Source organism: Lactuca saligna, chromosome 7 (assembly GCF_052625555.1).
Source record: "Lactuca saligna cultivar CGN05327 chromosome 7, ASM5262555v1, whole genome shotgun sequence".
NCBI classification, from domain to species: domain Eukaryota; kingdom Viridiplantae; phylum Streptophyta; class Magnoliopsida; order Asterales; family Asteraceae; genus Lactuca; species Lactuca saligna.
In genome coordinates this window covers 148,233,460-148,256,267 of record NC_136423.1, presented here as the reverse complement: position 1 = coordinate 148,256,267, position 22,808 = coordinate 148,233,460, and the positions used below count along the sequence as shown (strand labels likewise).

The 22,808-nt window shown below is 31.4% G+C and overlaps 1 protein-coding gene across 1 annotated transcript; it reads right to left on the bottom strand.

The window, feature by feature from the left end:
• Positions 1-4,437: 4,437 nt before the first annotated feature.
• Positions 4,438-22,522, bottom strand: LOC145005200 (uncharacterized). Its single transcript, XM_078964256.1, has 2 exons — positions 22,119-22,522; positions 4,438-5,089 (listed from the first exon to the last, which is right to left on the bottom strand). Exons 1-2 carry the CDS (start codon positions 22,492-22,494, stop codon positions 4,581-4,583), a joined length of 885 nt encoding a protein of 294 aa, XP_078820382.1. The 5' UTR covers positions 22,495-22,522; the 3' UTR covers positions 4,438-4,580.
• Positions 22,523-22,808: the final 286 nt, after the last annotated feature.

The window sequence follows — 22,808 nt, the reverse complement described above, 5'->3', positions numbered from 1 at the left end:
GATGTTCTTGGGCCGTAAACCCCTTTTAAGGTAGTAAAATGGACATTAGTCCCTTCCTAAGCCTTGGATGCCAATCTTGATCCTCCCTAGAAGTGTTTAAGACCTTAAACAACAATCAAAACATGTCCCTAAGAGAGTTTACGGCCGTGAACACCAAAGGATATGGTCCTTTGGCCGTAAACTCCACAAATGAGCCTTAATGTGCCCCTAATGCTTTCCTAAGGCTTAGACTTGATCATTTGATGCCCAATCATGACTTGTAAGACCTCAATACACAATTTGGCACTTAGTACCATGAGTTTACAGCCATAAACTCATGGGGAAATGGTCATGGGCCGTAAACTCCATAAACGGGCGGTTCATGGGCCATAAACTCCAATGTCATGCCATACAACCCTTAGATGCAACCCTTTGGTACCTACAACACTTGAATCAAAGTGTTTCCATGACCTACGGTGTCTTAACTTGATTAATTAGTTATTAATTGACTAATTTGATTACATATATGTTTATTATATGATAACTAGGATCATTGTGTGTGTTCAAGTCTTCACTTGACACCTAGCACGTTGTCCGACACTTCCGAACAAACCACTCACTGCAGGTGAGTTCATACCCTTTAATTAACCTTTGAAATTCTTTTAAATGTTTTAAAATGCTTTATGGGGGGGGGGGGGGGGAATACAAGTTGAACCATGTTAGTTATTAGATCAATCACATGTGATTAATAACTAACATGCAAATGGATTTTTCATGCTTTAAACTGTTTTACCAAACAAATGACTTCAAACTGTTTATCAAACTATTTTACACATCAAACTCTTTATCAAATTTACTTTTGTATACTAAACCTTTCTTATACAGTTTTTAAACTTATATATTGTTAAAACCATGTCTGCTACATATATAGTTATATAAATAAGGTTTGAAGGACTTAGGAGAGATAACCCACTTTACTTCCTGTCCTTGTTTGGTTGTGGTCTTAAAGTACCCAGTTGTTTGTCCGAGTGTCGTTGAATCCTTAGTTATATATTATGAATATATGTATAGATATAAAGACTTTTATCTCAGTTCAGTACATTCAATCATACAAACAAGTTTACTAATAAACTATAATATGTATAGTTTAGAGTTATACTACTTACTACTTCTGGTTCAATGAAGCATACAAGAGTCAGTTCATTCATGAGTCATTACTTATTACTATGAGAACATATACAACTATACTAGAATGAGAACATATACAACTATACTATGATGAGAACATATACAACTATACTAGAATGAGAACATATACAACGATACTATGATGAGTAACAATACATTACATATACAAGAATACGTTAACATAAATTTGATCCACTGTATCAGAGCATGCCTTCATTGTCATGGCCCGAGTTGTAACCAGAATCTCCTTGAGGGAGAGCGTGAGTTTGCGTATAGATCTATACCGGATTGACTATCCTACACCTTGCTGCTAGCTACAGTCGGACCTGCAGGTTTGCGAGTGCCAAACGTCATACCTTTTGATGACTTACATTGTCGTGTTTTCCCGTCGATAGTATGGTACAATTAATCACATAATACCTTGATATAAATCTGGTTTAAGGTAGTTAGTACAACAGTAGTTCTTATAATACGAAACTACAACACTACATTAATTTACCCTTTACATTTATTTTGGTGATTACTTCACTTAAACATTAATGTACAAACTATATTTTGATAATGATAGTTACACTTGGGAAAATTTACATACTTTTACAAGAAACAAACATAGAAACAGTTGTGCCTTGGTAGAAGGCTACTTTTAGTAGAAAATATAGGAGTTTCTAGGAGTTTCAAACTTTTATAAATACTTACGAACATTCACATACTTTTACTACAAACGTTTACAAACCCGTACTTCAAATACTGTTTCAAACATTTTAATACAAACATAGACACTAAATACTTATGAACTCACCAGCTTTAATGTTGATAAACTCTTTCAAAATAACTTGTATTCTCAGGTCATCAGTAAACAGGTACCGATGCTAGCTTTTGAGAAGATGGAGCGCATACAAGACTCATCTTGTATTTTGATTCATGTTTTGGTGTCTTAAACTACAGAACACACTTGTATTCAAATTATATATTTAATGCAATGGATGATGTTTACTTGTTTACTATTATACTGTGTTGTGATACTTTACATGAAGTCCTCCGCCCCAGAACGTTTTCGCCGTTCTCGGTTTTAGGGTGTGACAGATTATTACATGGATATTATTAACAATGATAATCAAAGGAGAATTGAGAAGGATAAGAAAAAAAAAATGCTAGTTATTAGGGATGATTTTTGGTCCAAACACTTGGAAACTTTATTTTTTAACCATGGCATTATGTCCATGTCCATGGAATAATTCTGCTTTGATTAAACGAACACATGATGCTTATTTTAGATAGAAAAATAAAAGTGCAAATGTTGTTTTTTGCATATAGACTATCTGTCAAAGGAAATCTATAAAATAATGACATAATGAATTAAGAACATCAAGTTGAATCGATAACTAAACATAAAACTGAAAATACATAAAAAAAAAAAAAAAAAAAAAAGGCAATCCTGGAAAGCGATGCTTATTTTAGACTATCCATCAAAGAAAATTTCTAAAACAATCTTCCCTAACAACATAGCTAATGAAAAAGTAAAAAAAGAATGAAAAGACGAAAGTAACACACCCTTTGTATAGTTTTTTGAGCAGGGGAAAAATAGTCCTTGTGGTACACATCCTTCATAGATTTTGTCAAAAGGAAATGTACCAAAATTCATTGTTCTCGAGTTTTTTAGCTGGTACAAACCAGTAATTATGCTACACATAAAAATGCAAGTTTCCAAAAAAAATCCTAAAATACCCATGGGTTAAAATTATCCCAGTTTTTTTGGATTATCCAATAGGTATTGCAGAAGAGACAAATTATGGTTGATTTTTGAAGTTTGATTAGTATCTTGATATCTTGTAAAAGTAAAGAGGATTGTAACAGAGCAACATGTGAAAAAGTAAACGACTTGGTATAAAATAACTCGTGTATTAGACGGGCCAAAATATATAAATAACAAAAATAATACCTAGTAAACGACTTTGTATAAAATAATAAACAATAAAATTCAAATCTTTGTATATAAATAAAAACTAAGAAATAAAAAAAAAAAAAAACAAATAATATTTAAATTGTAATAACATTTTAGTGAGAGATCCATCTATTGAACAATAAATGAGAGTTTAATACCATTTAGAACATCATTTAAGTACATAAACTTTCATCAAATTGACTGCAAACAAACTCTTAAACATAAAAATGCAAGTTTCCAAAAAAAAAAATCCTAAAATACCCTTGTGTTAAAATTGTCCCAGTTTCTTTGGATTATCCGATAGGTATTGCCGAAAAGACAATTTTTGGTTGATTTTTGAAATTTGATTAGTATCTTGGTATCTCGTAAACGTAAAGAGGATTGTAACACAGTGATATGTTACGATTTTGCCCTTGTTCATACATAAATATTGACACAGAGCGATAGACATGAATACATGAATGATGTATACAACAAAGTAGAATGCTATATGCTAGTTGAATATAAACAAGAATATATTTGTATTGTACAAATACAGGTGAATTAACACAGGAATCGACGTGTGCACAACACACATGAAAAAATGAAATGTAATAAAGATACAATTTGATGCAAAGAATAAATAAAAAAATTAACAGAACTAATCTTCTTTAGTTGCTGTTGTAGGAGACGAGAAATTACTTGATCTTAAAAAACGGCAAAGTAATCACGATACTAAATAACAAAACCTATACATATCTTTGGATTTGATTACAGTATATGAGAAAAGTTTATGAGATTTCAAAAATATCATATTTTTGGAAATCAATTATCAATGAATTTGAAATTGGTGTGTGATTTTCTGCATTAACCAAATTTGTAGCCGACAGTTTTGACGGCAATTACTCTAATTGATTTTAATATTGATTTTGCATAAATAATTGAATGAGTTGTCAAATAAAACCTACTGGAACAAATAACAAAAATACATGTGGAAAATACATTAAAACAAAAATGCTTAGAAAATGTAATGTGTCTAATGTAAGGAGAAGATGACATGTAAGAATAGGTTCTTTATTTGTTAGGAAGGATTAATAAATCACTACAAATTTGTTTTACAGGATCACAAATGATAATGCTTGAATATCATTCTTCTATACATAAGCAAAATTTATGTAATTTTTATAAGCTTCTATACTTTTTCATTTTTATGTATTCTTTTTCAGATTTTTCTATTTTTTACATAAAATGAATTTTGTTACAAAATCATTTTTTCTTTTACATTGAAAAATAATATATAAAAGGTCCCTGCTGCAACGTGCGTAGAAAAAAAATCCTAGTTACTCATATAAATCAATTTCACATTATTGCAATAAAACAAAGCACACCATATTAGAAATGTTAAGAAAACAAACATCTTACATATAATAAGTTGACAAGCAAGCCGATAAAAGGTTTTTTGGCAACATATCGTCACAGAACCTGTGTATGTTCAAAGTGACGAAAAAATCGGTATACTTACTAAAGTGGTTCCTGCATCTACAATAAAAATGTTACCGGTGATGCAGTTTGATGAGTCATGGATTAGGTATCTAACCAACGTGGTCAAAGCGGGATCGGTAGTGCCAAAATTTCTCAATGGTATAATTTTTGAAACCACATCTTTTAACCATTTCTTTTGTAAGAGTGCCTCCGTAATCTCAGATTTAAAAACGCCAGGACATATTGAGTTTACCCTTATTTTGTGGTTTCCAAGTTCCATAGACATCACTTGTGTCATGATATTAAAAGCAGACTTAGAACAACTATATGCAATACTTCCTGGAGATTGAGTACAATTAAGACCCGAAATAGAAGACATGTTGATTATGGATCCTCCTTGATTGAAAGCAATCATATGACGAGAAACATACTTTGACACTAACCATGATCCTGTAAGATTTGTTCTAAAAGTTTTTTCCCAATCTACTTCAGATAAATCCAATGCACTTTCTACCGGACCTAAATGAATTATGCAACATCAAAGAAAAAGTAAGTGATGATTGAGATAAATTTCTTAAAATCTTAATTATTTTACATTAAACATAGAGTTATAACTACTTTATGGAGAACTAAAGTTCTAATAGAGAGAGACACTTCACATTCGAAAAAGATAGGGGATCTAAATCTCAACTCATACAATGTTTCAAATTGAAATATAATATGAAAATACAGATGGATTTGAATATATCACCACTATATAATAATCTTTTTATATATTATTAGATATTATTAGAGATTATCATACTTTTCATATTTACATTTAGTATAGTTTTTATGTTTAAGGATGGTACTTTATAAATAAAAATAGGGATATATACATTAAAGTCCTAATCTTTTCATTAATATGAGAAGAAAGTCTTATATCATCTCCAACCAATCTTCATTTTTTCCCCACAAATAGAGTAAAAAATGAAGTAAATAGTGTTTTATCTCCAACCCTATTCCATTTTCTACCCCATTTTTTACCCCAAAAAGTATATTCCTAGAATATTTCATTTTTATAACATCTATATATATATATATATATATATATATATATATATATATATATATATATATATATATTGTCAAATACACCACTCTACTAATTAAACTATATATTTATGATTAATTAATATAAATTAGTATGTAACATAATTTTATAAATATTAAATATGTATTTAAATTATAATTAGTAGATAAAATAAACTAAAATTGTATAAAATAAAAATGAGAGGGACTAAAATTAACAACCAAACTTCACCTCTATTTTTTGAAATATAAATATTATTCCCCCATATATGGAGGAATACTATTCATATCTCCAAAAATGGAGGTGAAAATGGGATAGGGTTGGAGAAGAATTGGGTAGGAAATGGGGAAAGAAATGGAGTTTGGAGGTGGGTTGGAAATACCCTTAAACTTTATTTTTTAGATAAGAAAGTCTTAATTACCGGTAGTTTCTGACATGTTTAGCGTTTTTCCGATTATCTGGTAATTAGGACTTTACTGTCAAAAAAATAAAGTGTATGATTTTCTTGTGAAATCGTAAATTAAGATTTTACTGTCAAAAAAATAAAGTTTAAGACTTTCTTGTCAAATCGTTGAAAATATTGAGACTTTAGTGTATTTTCGTAGCCCAAGAACTATTACTTATGATTTTCGTAGTAGCACCGTTGTTTTTCTTATCATCATCATCTTTACCGATACAATCATGATCAAGGGAACATATACAAAAGAAAGAGCGAGAAAGGGTAAGAATACTTGTAAAGCTTTTTTTTTGTTCGCCGTCAAATCTTGAACTAAAAAGAGATGACAAATTGTGGAGAAGGAGTAAGAAGGCCAAAAAAAAGTTTTGGTTTCTCAGTTCTCCATTTTTATGATTGCAAAAAACCAACACAACCCTGATTTTTTTCTTTCTTTTTTGATTATCTTAATTTTTTCAATATTGGTTTGTTGAGATTAAAAAACTATCTAACAAGAAACAAATGTTAAGGATTCCAATAGGATCTATCTAACCAGAATAGGTTTCAATAACTCTTATGCTTAAAGACAATCATACCATTAAATTTTTAACAAAAAAAGATATATATACACTAAAGTCCTAATATTTTCAACGATTTGACAAGAAAGTCCTAAACTTTATTTTTTTTTACTGTGAAGTCCTAATTCACGATTTGACAAGAAATTACTAAACTTTATTTTTTTAGAGTAAAGTTCTAATTACCGGGTAACCGAAAAAAAAAGGATAAACATGTCAAAAATTGCCGGTAATTATAACTTTGTTGTCAAAAAAATAAAGTTTATGACTTTTTTGTCAAATTGATGAAAATACTGAGACTTTAGTGTATATATCCGATAAAAATACCCTTAAAATTAACAAAAAGTATACGGACAATATTAATTTTGAAATTTTTTTTTTCTATAATGGTATTAGAGAAATAAATCTCAAACAACATCAATAAAAAATGGATAAATGGCACAAAAAACACTCTTATTACAAAAAAATTCGATTTTGACACCGTGTTTTTTTTTTGTCAATTTTGACACTGTGTTTTTTAATTTGTTACAATTCTGACCACTTGAGCGGTTAATCAAGTTACATGCTGACATGGCATGATGACGTGGTATGCTGACGTGTCAAAATTGATTTTTTTTTCTCACAAAAAACACTAAGTTTTCATTTTTTTTCGATTTGACACTAAGTTTAATTTTTTCTTTCAACTTTGACACTGTTTTTTTGTTCCAAATCGAACATCATTTTTTTCCAATTTTGTTCAATGTTGACAATTTTCTATTTGAAACCATATAAATATTTGAATTTTATATTAAATATGGAACTTTAAAATGTGTTTGGAGGTTTGGAGGTGTGTAGTTGATCAAAACTCGGATATCAAGTTTGCAACCCATCGAATTTTTACATCTTATTAGAAGCTTATGGTTAGTTTGATTCTCATGATATAACTAATGCTTTGAATGTAAGAAAAAAAAACACCTTGTATTTAAATAAAAATGTGGTTTTTAAACGAAAAAAATATGTTTATACGATTTAAAATGTAATAAAAAATATATTTATACAGTTTCAAATGAAAAAAAAAAAACAAAAATGAACAAAGTTTGATAAATGATGTTCGATTGGAACAAAAAAAACATAGTGTTAAAATTGGAATAAAAATTAAACTTACTTTCAAAATCGAAAAAAAAAAAAGTGAAAACTTAATGTTTTTTGTGGAAAAAAAAAATCAATTTTGACACATCAGCATGCCACATCATCAAAACTGACACGTCATCATGTCACGTCAGCATGTAACCTAGTTAACCGGTCAAGTTGCTCTTAATGAATGAGACATAAATTATTTCTTAAAATGAATGAGACATAAATGATTTCTTAAAATTAATTAACAGGTGGTATACGAGTCGTGTTGCTCTTAATGAATTCAAACCATGAACATATAAATCTGAATTCTCGTCTTTTGAAAAACCATTCAAGCACAAAATTCAAAAGGTTGAAATTATGTGATGATGGTGTACAATTTATCACTAAAACAAATTAAACAACTTACATTTATGTTAAAATAACTTGTATTTTTTGGGGTTTTTTTTCGATTAAACCTAATATTTATCTCTTTTTTTCATAAAATCGACCTTGTATTTTTTCATTTTTTTTTTAAAAAACCCTCAACTTTGTCTCTTTTTTTCTCAAAAGAAAACTCTCAACCTTCTAAATTTTCCTAAAAAACCTTCACATTTTGCAACTTTTTGTCTATAGAAAAATGACTAAAACATGTAGATCAGAAAAATGAAAAAATGTAAGTTCTTTTTCACAAAAAAAAAAATTGAGGTTTAATCCGGAAAAAAACATAAAATATAAGGTCTTTTAAAAGATTAACCGACGCTTTTACTCCCTGAAATATACCAAACTTCAATCCTGATTTTGTTTTTCGGTCGTCTCTAATAAAAGGCACCCTGGACTATTTTTGTGATTATGTCTGGGACTGTACACATAAAATTATGAGGGTAGAATTGATCAGCATCATCGAGCAAGCAGTCTCTTCAAATGGCGATGGGGACGACGCCTCTTTATTTTTCTCACATGGCAGAAATAGAACAAAACATTGGCACACCCTTTTATTTTCCATACTTCTTTCTGTAAATTTTTTATGGCAATGTGGGCTATTGAGGTTTGGTCTAATTCATTCTTTTAGGTTGCTATTAATTCTTTAATTAGCCAATATATATATATATATATATATATATATATATATATATATATATATATATATATATATATATATATATATATATATATATATATATATATATATAGGAATAGGATCAAATGAAAACACCTAAAAGGTTGAGAACGCGAGAACAGATCTAGGCTCTCCAAATTTTAAAATCAAAGGTTAATATTAACGGGACATTTATATAAATTCTGAAAATCATAGGATTAAATTGTAACTTCTTAATTAACTAAAAGGGTACTATAGTCATTAGGTTCTATCTTTTTATCAGCTCCTAAAATCTCTCTCTCTCTCTCTCTCTCTCTCTCGTTTCCTTTAAACCCTAATTGATGGAAGCCAACACTAAAAAAACGTATGGCTCTTCCCTCTCATCTCTCCACTGCCGATCTTTTGAGTTTTCTTCAACCTAGCCGCCACACAAGACAAAAAACACCACCACTACCATCGTGATTGTCGAATCCGCCAACAACACAACCGCTACCGTCATCATCACACAACAATTATATATGTGACTGCTGCTGCAAGCAACCAATAAGGGTTTGAAGGGCCCACTTGCGAGCCAAGGAATAGGACTTCACGCAGGAGGGTTGTAGGATCTCAGTGGCAAGATTGCGACGAAGGACCCTCCAACTAGGGTAGTACGAGGCTGAGGTGATGTTGAGAGTCGCCAAGGTGCTAGGGCGGCCAGAGAAGCCTGAGTCTCACTGGATGAGGAGTTGGTGGGCGAGATCTTGGTTGCCGACAAAGATAAGTTGACGAGAACCAATAGAAAGAGTGACCAGTGTTCCATGTTTTAATTTAAGATTTATGATGATTGGGACGAGCTCTTGGATGGAATTGGTTAACAATAGGAAGTTAGAGGAGAGGAACGAGGGTCCTGGTGGTAGCTTCTCGACAAAGGTAAAAAAACATTATCGATATCAAGTGCATTATTGCTAATCAGAGAGATGCGAGAGAAAGTTTTGAACTGACTTTGAAGGTTCTGAGAGTTCTTCCAAATGGGTTTTGTTGAGATCCTTTGGATTTGTTTGAGAAGATGAAAGTGAAGAATTTGAGCTATTATGTTCTGTATTTTTTAGATGTAAGTTATATTATATTTTGATAAATTCATTTATGTTAGAATGCATATTTATTTATGAATAGTAGTGTATTCATTTGTGATTAGCAGTCCATTCATGTGTGAACGAATGTATTTATTTATGATTAGAGGTATTCAACTCTGAATAATAGCGTACTCATTTGTTAATAGCAGTTTATTCATTTGTGAAGAACACTGTAATCATGTGTTAATGAGTGTATTTATTTATGATTAGATGTATTCTTTTTATGAAGAAATGATAGTTTTTACACAATTTTTATTTCTAGTTGATTAAAAAAAAGAATTTGATTACTTGTAAATTGATGTGTATTCATTAGTGATTGGAGCAGTAACAAGTTTCTTTTAAAAAAAATCAATTATGAATACAAATATATTAATTTGGGGTTCAACTTATATTCATTTTTTTTAACACAAAAAACGTAAAATAGGAGGAAAAAAATGAAGTTTTAAGAAAAAAAAATATTTTAAATTTTAAAATAAAGTTTGGTAAAAATGTTTTTTTATATCCCATTAATAAGAAAAAAAAATCGAATGTTTATTTCTTTTTTGGTAACTGGTCCTAAATTTAAGGGATTTAGATTGATTTTTATTTTATTTTTATTTTATTTTAATTTAATTAAAATATTCAATTACTAATATACCCTTATATATTGATTGATCCAGAATTGTTCTCGCGTTCTCAACCTTTTAGGTGTTCTCATTTGATCATATATATATATATATATATATATATATATATATATATATATATATATATATATATATATATATATATATATATATATATATATATATTCCAGAATCAATTTCCTTCGACAAGGAAGTTTAAATGAGACAATTTTATGTAATTATAGGTACTTTTTGATTAAGGAACTCAACGGCCAATTGTTTGATAACGAATATGATGAAATGTTAACCTAATGTGCAAAGATATTATATTTGTGGCCAAAGGTAATTTGTTGTATCTATGTGGCTTATTTTATTCATTTACATACGTTTGAAACACTTGGGTGTTAGTCATAACCAATGCGAAGCCAATATTTTAGTATAACCTTAGTTTAGTTTGTTATTTTAGTGTTATAATATGCTGAATTTTTAACATGCTAATTTTGCTTGCTTTATGTGATTATCCTATACGTTTCAGCTCACTTTTGCTCTTGTAACATCTCAATGTTGAAGTAATTTCAATTTCAGCCTTTTGTTTGAATAAATATAAAGTTTTACTCCTTGAGTATGAGAAAAGTGCAAAAAGGCCCCTAGTGGCATTTTGGTAATTTTAGACAAGAAGTAGTACGTTTTGTACGTCGGATGTACACACTACATACACAGGGTATACGTAATGAAACCTAAAACCCTAATTTATAGGGTTTGGTCCATGTATAAGCATCATTAACTCTTCATTCCTCTTTTCCCGTTCAACCTCCAACCATCATTTCATCCTTTGAAACCCTAAACCCTTGTGTGTGATCATTTGAGCTGAAAAAGTGAGTGTGTTTGGTGCTTTTGAAGCAAGGTGAAGAAAGAAGCATCATCTTGGGAGATCAAGGCCTTTTAGATCTAGGAACACCTCACTTTCAATATCCATTTTGAGGTATAAAGTTATGAACTTGATGATTCTATGTATAGATCTAAGTTAGCCATGGAGTTTGTGTCCTTTTGGTCCCATTGTTTGGATATTGTGAGTATGAGCTACGCTAATCTATTTAGGTTATCCTTTCAGTCAATTTGAGGTGATTAGAAGCATAAAAATGTAGTCTTGATCATAACTTTCCTTCCATGCATGTATTTTGAGGTCTTAATGGGTTAAGTGGTTGGCGTTTTTGATTTTAAGACTTTTTGATCCATGCAAGACCACAAAGTTGGAAACTTTATGGTCAAAAATGTTATTTAGGACTTGGATCTGCATTTAGAAGTGTTAAGTTGGAGTATTAAGCTCTAAATCGGTTAACAAGGAAGTTGTTATGTACGTTGAGCGTGCAAATAGTATAATGCGCATACACAGTTTTGGCCCCGATCCCTCGGACATCGAGTACCCCTTGCATACCTCCAGAGTACACACCGTGTACGAAGCCTGAGTCAACTCGACAGAGTCGACTTATCTTTGTTGACCCGGTTAGCTTGTGGATTTTGACCTTTTTTGACCAAGGGTATTCTAGGAAAATGTTATTAATTTAGAATGGGAAATGTTTTGACATTTAGGATTTGGATTGAGCTAGTTGTTGGAGCAGAGATTTATTCAGAATGCATTCAGACTGTGAGGTGAGTTTTCGTTACTATACTTATGGGTCGAAGGCACCAAGGCTGACCCATTGGATTGATATCCTGGTTTTACCGTATGTTGTTATGTTGTAGTGATTTGTGAGATCTGTATCCTAGTATATAGGATGTTGCTATGTTGTAGTGATCTGTTAGATCTGTATGACTACATATACATGCTAGCTATTGATTGTTATGGTATATGTTGATATGTGATGGTATACTGGGTTGAGGCAGTCTTTGTTTAGTAAGACGGTCAAGATACACAGGGAGGTCGGCATAAACTGAATGTCTGTGAGGTGGACATCAAGCCAAAATGCCCAAAGAGTGTTCCAGATAGACGCTCCAGTCATGCTGAAGGCTCTGTATCCATGATGTTGTTTGTTATGTATAAATGGTGGTACTTTGGGGAACTCACTAAGCATTGGCTTACAGTTTCAATTTTGTTTTAGATACTTCTGAGGATCGTGGCAAGGTGAAAGCGTGACCATACACATCCTTGGTTTTATGTTGTTCATCTTGGGAGACTTTGATTTTTAATATGTTTTAGAAACAATGGTTATGTAAACACTTCTTTTTAATAAATGGGTTGTTTTGGAAAGTTATTTTTTTGTGTGATTTTTTAGGTGATACAAGTTGGTATTAGAGCATTGGTTTGAGCGAATTTGAGAAACATTCGTGTGAACCCAGGCTCAAACTAAGGAAGTGAAAAGTTTTAAAAATGATTTTCAATTGTTTAAAAGTAACCAAAGAAGGATACGATGTGTACGATTAACCGAAGCCAGTAAGTATACCCCAAGTTACCACATAGTTATCTGATATTATGTTTATGATAGAAAAACATGCTAGTGATAGGCTAGGGATCTTAAGGAATTGCATGATATAATTGTCTGACTATATGATGTCTGATAGCCTACAGTAACTTTTGAATGAAATTGATATCATTACTATAATTGCTTAGTGTATCCATAAAAAAATGTACATACCTAAGATTTTATAGCATGAGAATGTTTGATTTGTCCTTATTTCCTATTCATTGTCTGGTTCTGGGCTTAGGGTTGCATCAAGTATTCGATTTTCTATGGAGTCCAATGTTATATATGATTAGCATACACAAGCGTTGCAGGGTTGGTGGAAGTTTCATGGAGGAGTTATGTGGGGTCAGCCGGCCACTTGAGGAATATGTAGCCTTTCTCAATGAAGTGAGAATAAGATGTATGTGTATTCGAGTGTGTGCTATTAGGGTTTATTATGATGATCTTCTAAGACAAGTACAGGTAGGTAGGGAAGGTAGTATGAGTCTGTACTACTAGAAGCACAAGACATATATGTGTAGTGAGGAACTCACAACCCTTAGGGTTTTGTTGTTGGAATAACTCATATGATATGATATGCGCATCATCTGATATTTTAAGGTTTATTTTCAGTATGGTGGTTACGAGATGATTTGAGTCAGGATCTAGATCAAGAGCAAGAGCGAGTAGCTAGGATAGGCCAGGGTTTACTGAGGACCATGTTAGGGAGATGATTCATGTTGAGGTTGTTTCTATTGTTCGAGAGCAAATACTGGAGTTGTTTGGGTCTCTCAAGAATGCCATGATGGAGTTCATTGATGACCGATACGATGCACTTTCTAAGACTGTTGTTGGAGCTACCGTGGTCGTCGGCATTGCGGGGATTGGCACAGGAAAATCCTTCCAGTATCGGTACTTTGACAATATGAAGCCCCAAGAGTTTGATGGATTCTAGGATCTGATCATTTCCATGATGTAGTTGTTAGATGTTGAGGGATGTTTCTTGCTGATCATTTCCATCTTCATATATGTCCATTTTTATTTGGGGGGGGGGGGGGGGGGGGGGGGGGGGGACATTAACACATGAAAGAGTAAAGTGAAGAACATCCCTAAAAACATCTTTAAGCGCTTAAAGGCTTAAAGGGTTTTTTCTTTTATATATATATATATATATATATATATATATATATATATATATATATATATATATATATATATATATATATATATATATTTGTTACATGTTAGGGTCTAAAGACCTTTTTTTCTGTTCGTGCTGGGTATTTGAATTCTTAGAACCGATCATAATTAAATATAAACTAAACCAGATTATTATTTTATGATAATATATGCCAGAACATTATTAAGACAATATCATGTATTTGTCGATTCTATATGGTATGCGACACGTTATATTGTCAAAAGAATAAAAAAAATATGATAAAATTTTGTCATGGATTTATTATTATCATGTTGATATGTTGATATAATTGACCTCCAAAAGGTTATTTTGTTCAAATTTATGATGTAATCTTTATTATTAATATATGATTTTTTATAAATGCTCTATTATTTGTATAATATATATATATATATATATATATATATATATATATATATATATATATATATATATATATATATATATATATATATATATAACTTTATAACTTAATAAGCATTTAGCCTCAAATATTGAATTTTAAAAGATATAAACCTTAATGCATCACGTATAACAATTTTAAGCATTCCAGAAAAATGAAATCTTATCTCGTTAACAATTGATTTAGTCAAAATTATACAAAAATTCCCTCAAATTCAGCCAATTGAATTGGTCAAAACCAATTGAGTTTGTTAGATCAACGTGATATAGCATCTCAACCAATTTAATTGGTCATCCCCAGCTTCTAACACCACTAAAGATGGCAAAAACAAACATATACCTGATAGGTACCCGAAACATTAATCCGAGCTGACAGGGTAAATTCCCGATTGACTGGAGATGGGGACGAGGATGATTATTACCACACGGGGATGGTTATACCTTTCAGGTACCCATAGCCGTACCCAAAACCGATCCCTATGGTTATATATATATATATATATATATATATATATATATATATATATATATATATATATATATTATTTATGTTTTTATTTTTAATCAATCCATAAATCATAAAGCATAAGTGTAAGTAAGTCAGTAGTCATAGTAAGATTTTTCAACAATCAAACATGTAATTTTTGGAAGACTTTTTTTTTTTTTTTGCAAAAAAAAATTGTTTTAATTTTTAAACGTGAATGTTATTGTTCATGTCTAAATAGACTCGGTGATTATAGCGCTATATATTATTTCTATTAGTTTTTGTTTTGTTGGTTAATATATAACTATATGTTATTTTTCATAAAATTTCAAAACTTTGTAATGGGGAAAACTACCCGATTACCCATTGGGGATCCCTATTCCCCATTTGGGATGTGGATAGGGATAGATTTTTAATCCCCGATGCGGATAGGGTTGGGTATGAGGATGAGGATGGGGAACACGAAACATGATATACCTGTACCCGTTGTCATCCCTAATCAACACCTTCACAGCCAAAAATCATCTTCATAAACCACAACGGCCTTCTCCAACTATCTCTTGCAATTCAAGTTAAGGCTCCACCCTTCCTGGTCTTTTTTTTTAATTTTTTTTTATCAATGTATAGACTTATGGTCATCTTTCTAGCGTCTTTCTATCAAAGTTCTCCATTGCCTTCCTCCATCTCTACAATCTTTCTTCGCTTTACTCCATCTAAGTGCCTCCCTCTAAAAGAAACCCTAAAGGTCGCCATCAATGACATGCCCCCTTCAACTACTTGCTTCACTCTACTCCTTTGGTAAACATCTTAGTTTTCATATTTATTATAATTTTTAGTTTTCAGTGTATGCGATTTTATCATTTTTAGTCACCATCTCTCTCTCTCTCTCTCTCTCTCTCTCTCTCTCTCTCTATATATATATATATATATATATATATATATATATATAGAAGATAAACGATTTTATAATTTTTCAATGAACATGAATGATATGTGGGTTTTCTAACAAGAAGAAGTTTGTTATGATTGTGTCTCTTTATTGTGTTTTTTTTCATATGTCCATCCATGGAAACTCAAATTCACACTATGCGGATTTTATTGAAGAGTTCAAAGATTTCTTTGTATGATAAAAGAATCAAATTAGGCACTTGATGAAAAACCCCTCGCTGAGATATGATGGAAATGACTTTTTCCGGCTGATTAAACGGCGGGTCTTTAAGTCGGCGACTAACAAATGGAAGCATGGATCTAATTTGGGAACTTCGATTTTATTCTTGTCAGGTAAACCATTACGTAACACCACACCACACCACAACCAATGTAACACCATACCATGACCCACCACCACCACCTTACCACTTCATACTCTTTGTCTTTCTTTCGAACACCACCGCACCACCTCAATTTAGGGTTTTATATTTTATGGTTTGGGACCCTCACTGGTGTCGAGTTCTCTGCTACTCACATCCATGACCATAGATCTGGTATATCTCTTTTTGTATACTCTATCTATCTTTGTAAACTTTCATTGTTGATATTTGAATTCTAGGTAGGTGCCATATGATTTAATAGTATTTGTTTTTTTTTTACATTTTGTTGTTTGAATTATGTAACCATTAATTTTTAGGTCAAACTTAAAACTACTTGTTTCACTGGTTGGTTTTTTGCATCTAATTTAGAAATTTTGTTCCGCATGTTTAAACTATTAATTACTTATTTTAATCTTTTTGTTGATGATTGAAGGTTGATGGATATATCAATGACAAATGGCTTATTCCTTTATGTACATGGATATTACAAGGTTAAAAGGAAAGAAGAAAACCTATATCTTGCCTTGCAATTGGATTAAATTTAACAAAGAAGGGTATAACCAAGATCTTTCCCATTTTAATCTCATTTTTTTATTATTGTTTAGGCTATTGAAATTCAATTCCTTATCAAAAAATGAAAGAGTCTTTCTTTTGATTTTTATTCATATTTGGCAAGTTTGAAAATTGCAAAAGCTCTTATCTTTGTCACTTTGTTTTGCCGTTCGATGCATGGTTGTTGCTATTGCCTCTTATGCCATAAGGCATTTCATCCACTTTCTAATTTTAAATTTCAAATGAATATTATACAAGAAAACATAGAGTTTTCCTATAGAAAATAGCTACGGAAAATTTCGGTAGCTAATTACATACGACATAGTTATAGATCAGCTACAGAATGGGATACCCTAATTTAGTAAAATAATACCTACGAAATAATGACAAATGTTAATCTGTAGGTATTCTGTTGGTAATTAGCTACAGAATAGCTACGGACTAGCAACGGAAGTAAATTCGTAGGTAATTAGCTACGGAGTAGCGATAGGATAAAATGGCTACATAATAGCTACGAAATACCAACAATTTAATAAGTTTCATTATTATTATTATTATTATTATTATTATTATTATTATTATTATTGCTCCAATTATTATTATTTTTCGTTATTCGAATCTTAATTTTTTTGGATCATTTTTCTTACATATTTACGACACCAACAATTAAAAATCATACTAATAGTACTATTAATAATAATACTTATAAACATTATAATAATATATAATAGTTGTAACGAATGTCTACAACATACAAACAAACGATTAAACGAAAAAAAAATTACGTTTAGATATCAGTAAGGTAAAATAATCTATGTTTAATTTATAAATAATGAAAAATGATGATAATAAAGGGAATATGTATATTCGTATTTTTACACGCCCGTAGATCCGGGCTAGTCAACTTAGAGACGATAAGCGTCAAAAATGACTTTTTTGATGGAAGATTATTTAGAATGAGTAATCTTAACTAAGTTGTAGTATATGTTACAAGGATTCCGTGCATATAAAGAACGCCGAAATCCGAGTTATAACGAAGAAGTTATGACCCCTCGAAGTTTCATGATAGAACCGGCACGACGCTGAAGGACATAAAAAGTGAATTTACGTTAGAGCAATATTTAGCCTTAGCGATCTAAACAAAAGTTGTAGAATACGTTAAACCGAAAGCGTGCATAAAAAGAACGCCCAAATTTGACTTCGTATGAGGAAGTTATGATTTTTCAGAAGTTTCGACTTAGCAGTATACAGCCCGAATCCTTGATTTGAGATCGAGTGATTTTTAGCCGAAACAATCTAAATGAGAATTGAAGGTCTCATCTATAGTAGTGAAACGATAAAAAGATAGGTGGAAACGGATGTCAGATGAAGAAGTTATGAATTTATAACGGAGTTTTCCTGTCCCGGCCTACTAAAAATAATACAAAAGTAATATATTTATAATATATTAAAAATAAAATTAAAACTAGCCAACGGAGTCCAAACGAGAGTTGTAGATCATATTCTCACCTACATGTCGATATAAAGAACGTCAAAAACGGAGTTCGTATGCGAAAGTTATGAATTTCTGAAGTTCGGAGAGCGAAACCCCAAAACTGTAAGCCACCACTACATGACAGTAGCTCTGGAGTTTGTCAGACCCACTTGCAATGACGCATGCAGTGACGACCCAGCCACCACGACGTGGTAAACCGTACCACAACGTGGCAAGGTCAAATTTTGCGCTATAAATAGATTTGAACGGCCAGGCGAGTTTGGGTTGCTCCAGCTCCTCTCTCTCACTCGCGATACCCTCTACAGTCATCCTGAAGTACCCCCGAAGCCCCGGTTTCATCCCGAGACCCAAAGCAAGTCCTGAAGCCTGAAGATCCCGAGAAGAAAATAGTTTTCGAGCCGAAGTTCTGCCTGCGAGGAGCCCAGTTTTTTGTGAAGATCTTCCAGATCTATCGAAGAATACTACTTCTACAAGCCGTAGTTTTATCCAATCATCTTCTGATCAAGTAAGTGTGTGGTCTCTTTCTTCTAACACATAAATATTAGGTATTTGCTATGAAATACGTGCTATGTGTATAATATAAAATTGTTTATACGTGTGGGTGTATAGTCCCTTTCATAAACACGAGTATAATACAAGTATTGTTTGAATGTATTAAGCATATGTTTGGGTGAGTGTGTAGTTACTTTCTTCTAACACATAAATACGAAGTATTTGCTATGAAATACGTGCTATGTGTTTATATATTATTTGTCTACTTAAGATGGGCATGGAATTGAAGTTTTATATAGGTTTTAAATGAGTTAAACTGTATATGTATTTTATCTCTACAAATATGTTGGGTAGAACATGGGTAGACGAAATAGTTGGTGTGTGATGAAGGATGAGTTTGAGGATGAGACGAAAGATAAACCTCGGTAGCTATGGATTTAGTACTGTAAAGATAAGCCTCAGTAGCTATGGATTTAGTATTGTATATAGATGAACCTTGGTAACTATGGATTTAGTATCGTATAGAGGAACGTTGGTAGCTATGGATTTAGTACTGTTAGATAGACGATGATAGCTATTGACTTAGTACCTACACTGGTAGCTATGGATTTAGTACCCGATGAATGAACCATAGCAGCTATGGAATCAGTGCTTTACGAAAGAACCTTGGCAACTATTGTCTTAGTGTCTAATAAAGAATCATGGCAGCTATTGTCTTAGTGTCTAATACGGAGTAAACGAATAGATGACTCTTAGGGTAGGCCCTTAAGAGTAAGAAAGATAATTGGATGGGTAATCGGAATGATCGTTTGATGATTGAATATATATATATATATATATATATATATATATATATATATATATATATATAAGATATAATATTGTGGGTTGAAAACCCTATATGCTCACCAGGCTCCCAAGCCTGACCTACTCAGTTTTCTTTGCATTACAGGTAATGGCACAAGAGTATAAGTTGGTGGACTTGACGAGAGATTTTGGATTATAGATCAGTAGTTATAAATAACTGTTGTAATTATATTATTTATGCTTTTGGTCTGTATCAGAACATGACATCTCGAGATTTTGTTATTTAATGAAAATACATTTTTGTAAAGAAATGCGTTGATAAATTCTTATCATATTTTGTTTTGGGAACAAATTCCGCAACTGTTTTCTTTAAACGGTTACTCTGATTTATAAAACAAAGCATAAACAAATTGGTATTTTCTGACCGTGAAATTGAGGATGTCACCGTATGTGTATGTATGTATGTATGTATGTATGTATGTATGTATGTATGTATGTATGTGGGTGTGTGTGTATGTATATGTATGTATGTATGTATGTATGTATGTTATGTATGTATGTGTGTGTGCGTATGTATATGTATGTATGTATACATGTATGTATGTATGTGTGTGTATGTATATGTATGTGTGTGTATTTGAATGTGTATGTGTATGTGTATGTGTATATATGTGTGTATGTATTTGAGTATTTATGTATCTATGTAAGTACATATGTGTATGTGTATGTATTTGAATGTGTATGTGTATGTCTATGTTTATGTTTATGTATGTGTGTATGTGACTACATGTATGCTTATCAAAAATCGAAAATATTAATAGATATTACAATATTAAACCATTAAATGAGTAATGTATCCCGAAGCTGCATACGATTTTATGAACGGTATTAATAGCTATAAGTTATTGAAAATACAGATAATCATGTATAATTGAGGTATGAAAAACGAAGCGGAAAAAGTGACGTTTGGTGACCGAAAAATCGAAAATAAGACATATCCGTAACTAGTCCGTAGTTAATTACATACGGATTTGCTATAGATTTTTCTTATTTTTCGATTTTTCGGTCACCAAAAGTGGTTTTTTCCACTTCGTTTTTTTCACTATCATTATTATACATAATTATCTATACTGTAACCAATTTATAGTTATTAATATTATTTATAAAGTCGTGTGCATACGAGTATATGACTTTATGAACGATATTAATAATAGCTATAAGCTAAATTTTTGAAGGATAAACTTCTATTTTAATAGTTCCTTTAATACATATATTTCATAAGTAAAATTGCAATTGGACGGGAAATGCGGAAATTAAAGAAAGTGAGTGCAAGTTTTAATCGGTCTTAGTTGAACATGCCAAATGAAAACTACACCTAAATGTATTGGGAGGCTTAAGACCAAAACAACCAAGGGCAGTTTTGTCCAGATGAAAAATCTAGCTTTTAAACAAGATCAATACCAATTTTGTCCACAGAATCCAAACCACTTTATTACTTCCGTATCTAACACAAGTTTCATTTGCAATGACTATTTTCCAAAGTTGTCAAAATCTAAACTATTTTTTGTTGCTAATATAATATATGCTAAATATATGTTTGATTTGCATATGATATTTTGATTGGAAAAGGTTAGGAAAGCTAGTGTGGCAAATCTACACTAATATTTAGTGTCTTTGCATCTTGATTGAGTATGCACAGGGGGTTAAATAACTGAAAGAGTAAAGAACATGTATTAATACAGCATCAAATAGAACCAATCTCAATCTTGGGTGGTCCTAAACGACAAGTGATACGATTGCATTTTTAATTGTTTTGAATCAAGTATGCATGGTTATATTGTTTTGTCACATGACCCACATATGAGAAATGAATGCTTTTATGTACTAATAATTTTTAATCAAGTATTAATTTTATTTTTAGTTGTTTTGAATCAAGTATTAATTTCTATGGGTTTATTTGAAGTGAATGATGTTATAATATAATAATATAATTATTAAATTTTGTTAATAAATTTTTTTGCAAAAATTTGATTAGTGATTACAATTTCGAATTATAAATAATGTTTTATTAGACCTAGTAAACTTATATATTTGAATGGGCAAAATGCAGAAGAACAGACTAACTTATATATACGATTGCATTTTTAATTCTTTTAAATAGGGTTTTTTACACTAACTTTTGTATTCAAACACTGTTACAAAATAAAAATAAAACTTTTGTATTCACACTCTTCAATATTCACGATTGATAGAAGAACAGACTCATGAATTACTTTTACTTTTACTTTTATTTGAACATAGATTACCACAAGATAGTTCTTAAAAAAAATTAACCTCACATAATAGGAAAGACTAACAAGAATTTGAAGTTACCTCTAATACCGGCGTTGTTGATCAAAACATGGATGCAGCCAAAAGCCGACCAAGCCTTTTGCACAGCGGCTTCGATGGTAGGACCATCGGCACAGATATCAAGCTCAAGTGCCACTGCCAAGACATCATGCGTAATGGCGTCACCTTCGTTTGCATGAACATTAGAGATTTGCATGTTGTTAATTTCATGGCATAGAGCCTTGAGTTTGTTAGTTCGACGTGCAGCAGCAATGATCTTGCAACCAGCATTGGCTAAGTCGATACACAACTCCCAGCCAATACCTGAGGATGCACCGGTAACCATCACAGTCTTGCCTCTAAGGTCTCGCCATGGTTCAGCCACACTTGTTGCGATCTGTTGGGTAGAAACTGCCATTGATCTTTAGGCGTTGATATCTAGTTCCCAAAATTGGAATGAATTAATAACATAAACAGGAAACTACATATTTTATAAGTGAGTCATTGCTCATTTTACATGTTTAGTCCAAAACTTTCATGTGTTGTATTTTTTGGATGAAAAGTTAACTTTATCTATTTGATCATGAATTTGATAACAAGTGTGAATTATTGGTTATCTCTTAATCACCTATCATGAGTAATGCGGACGAAATTTTGATTGTTTTCTTTCATGTTTCTTTAACCTCCGACTACTACAACTTAAATTAGACGTTCTCTTTTTGTTTTTATTTT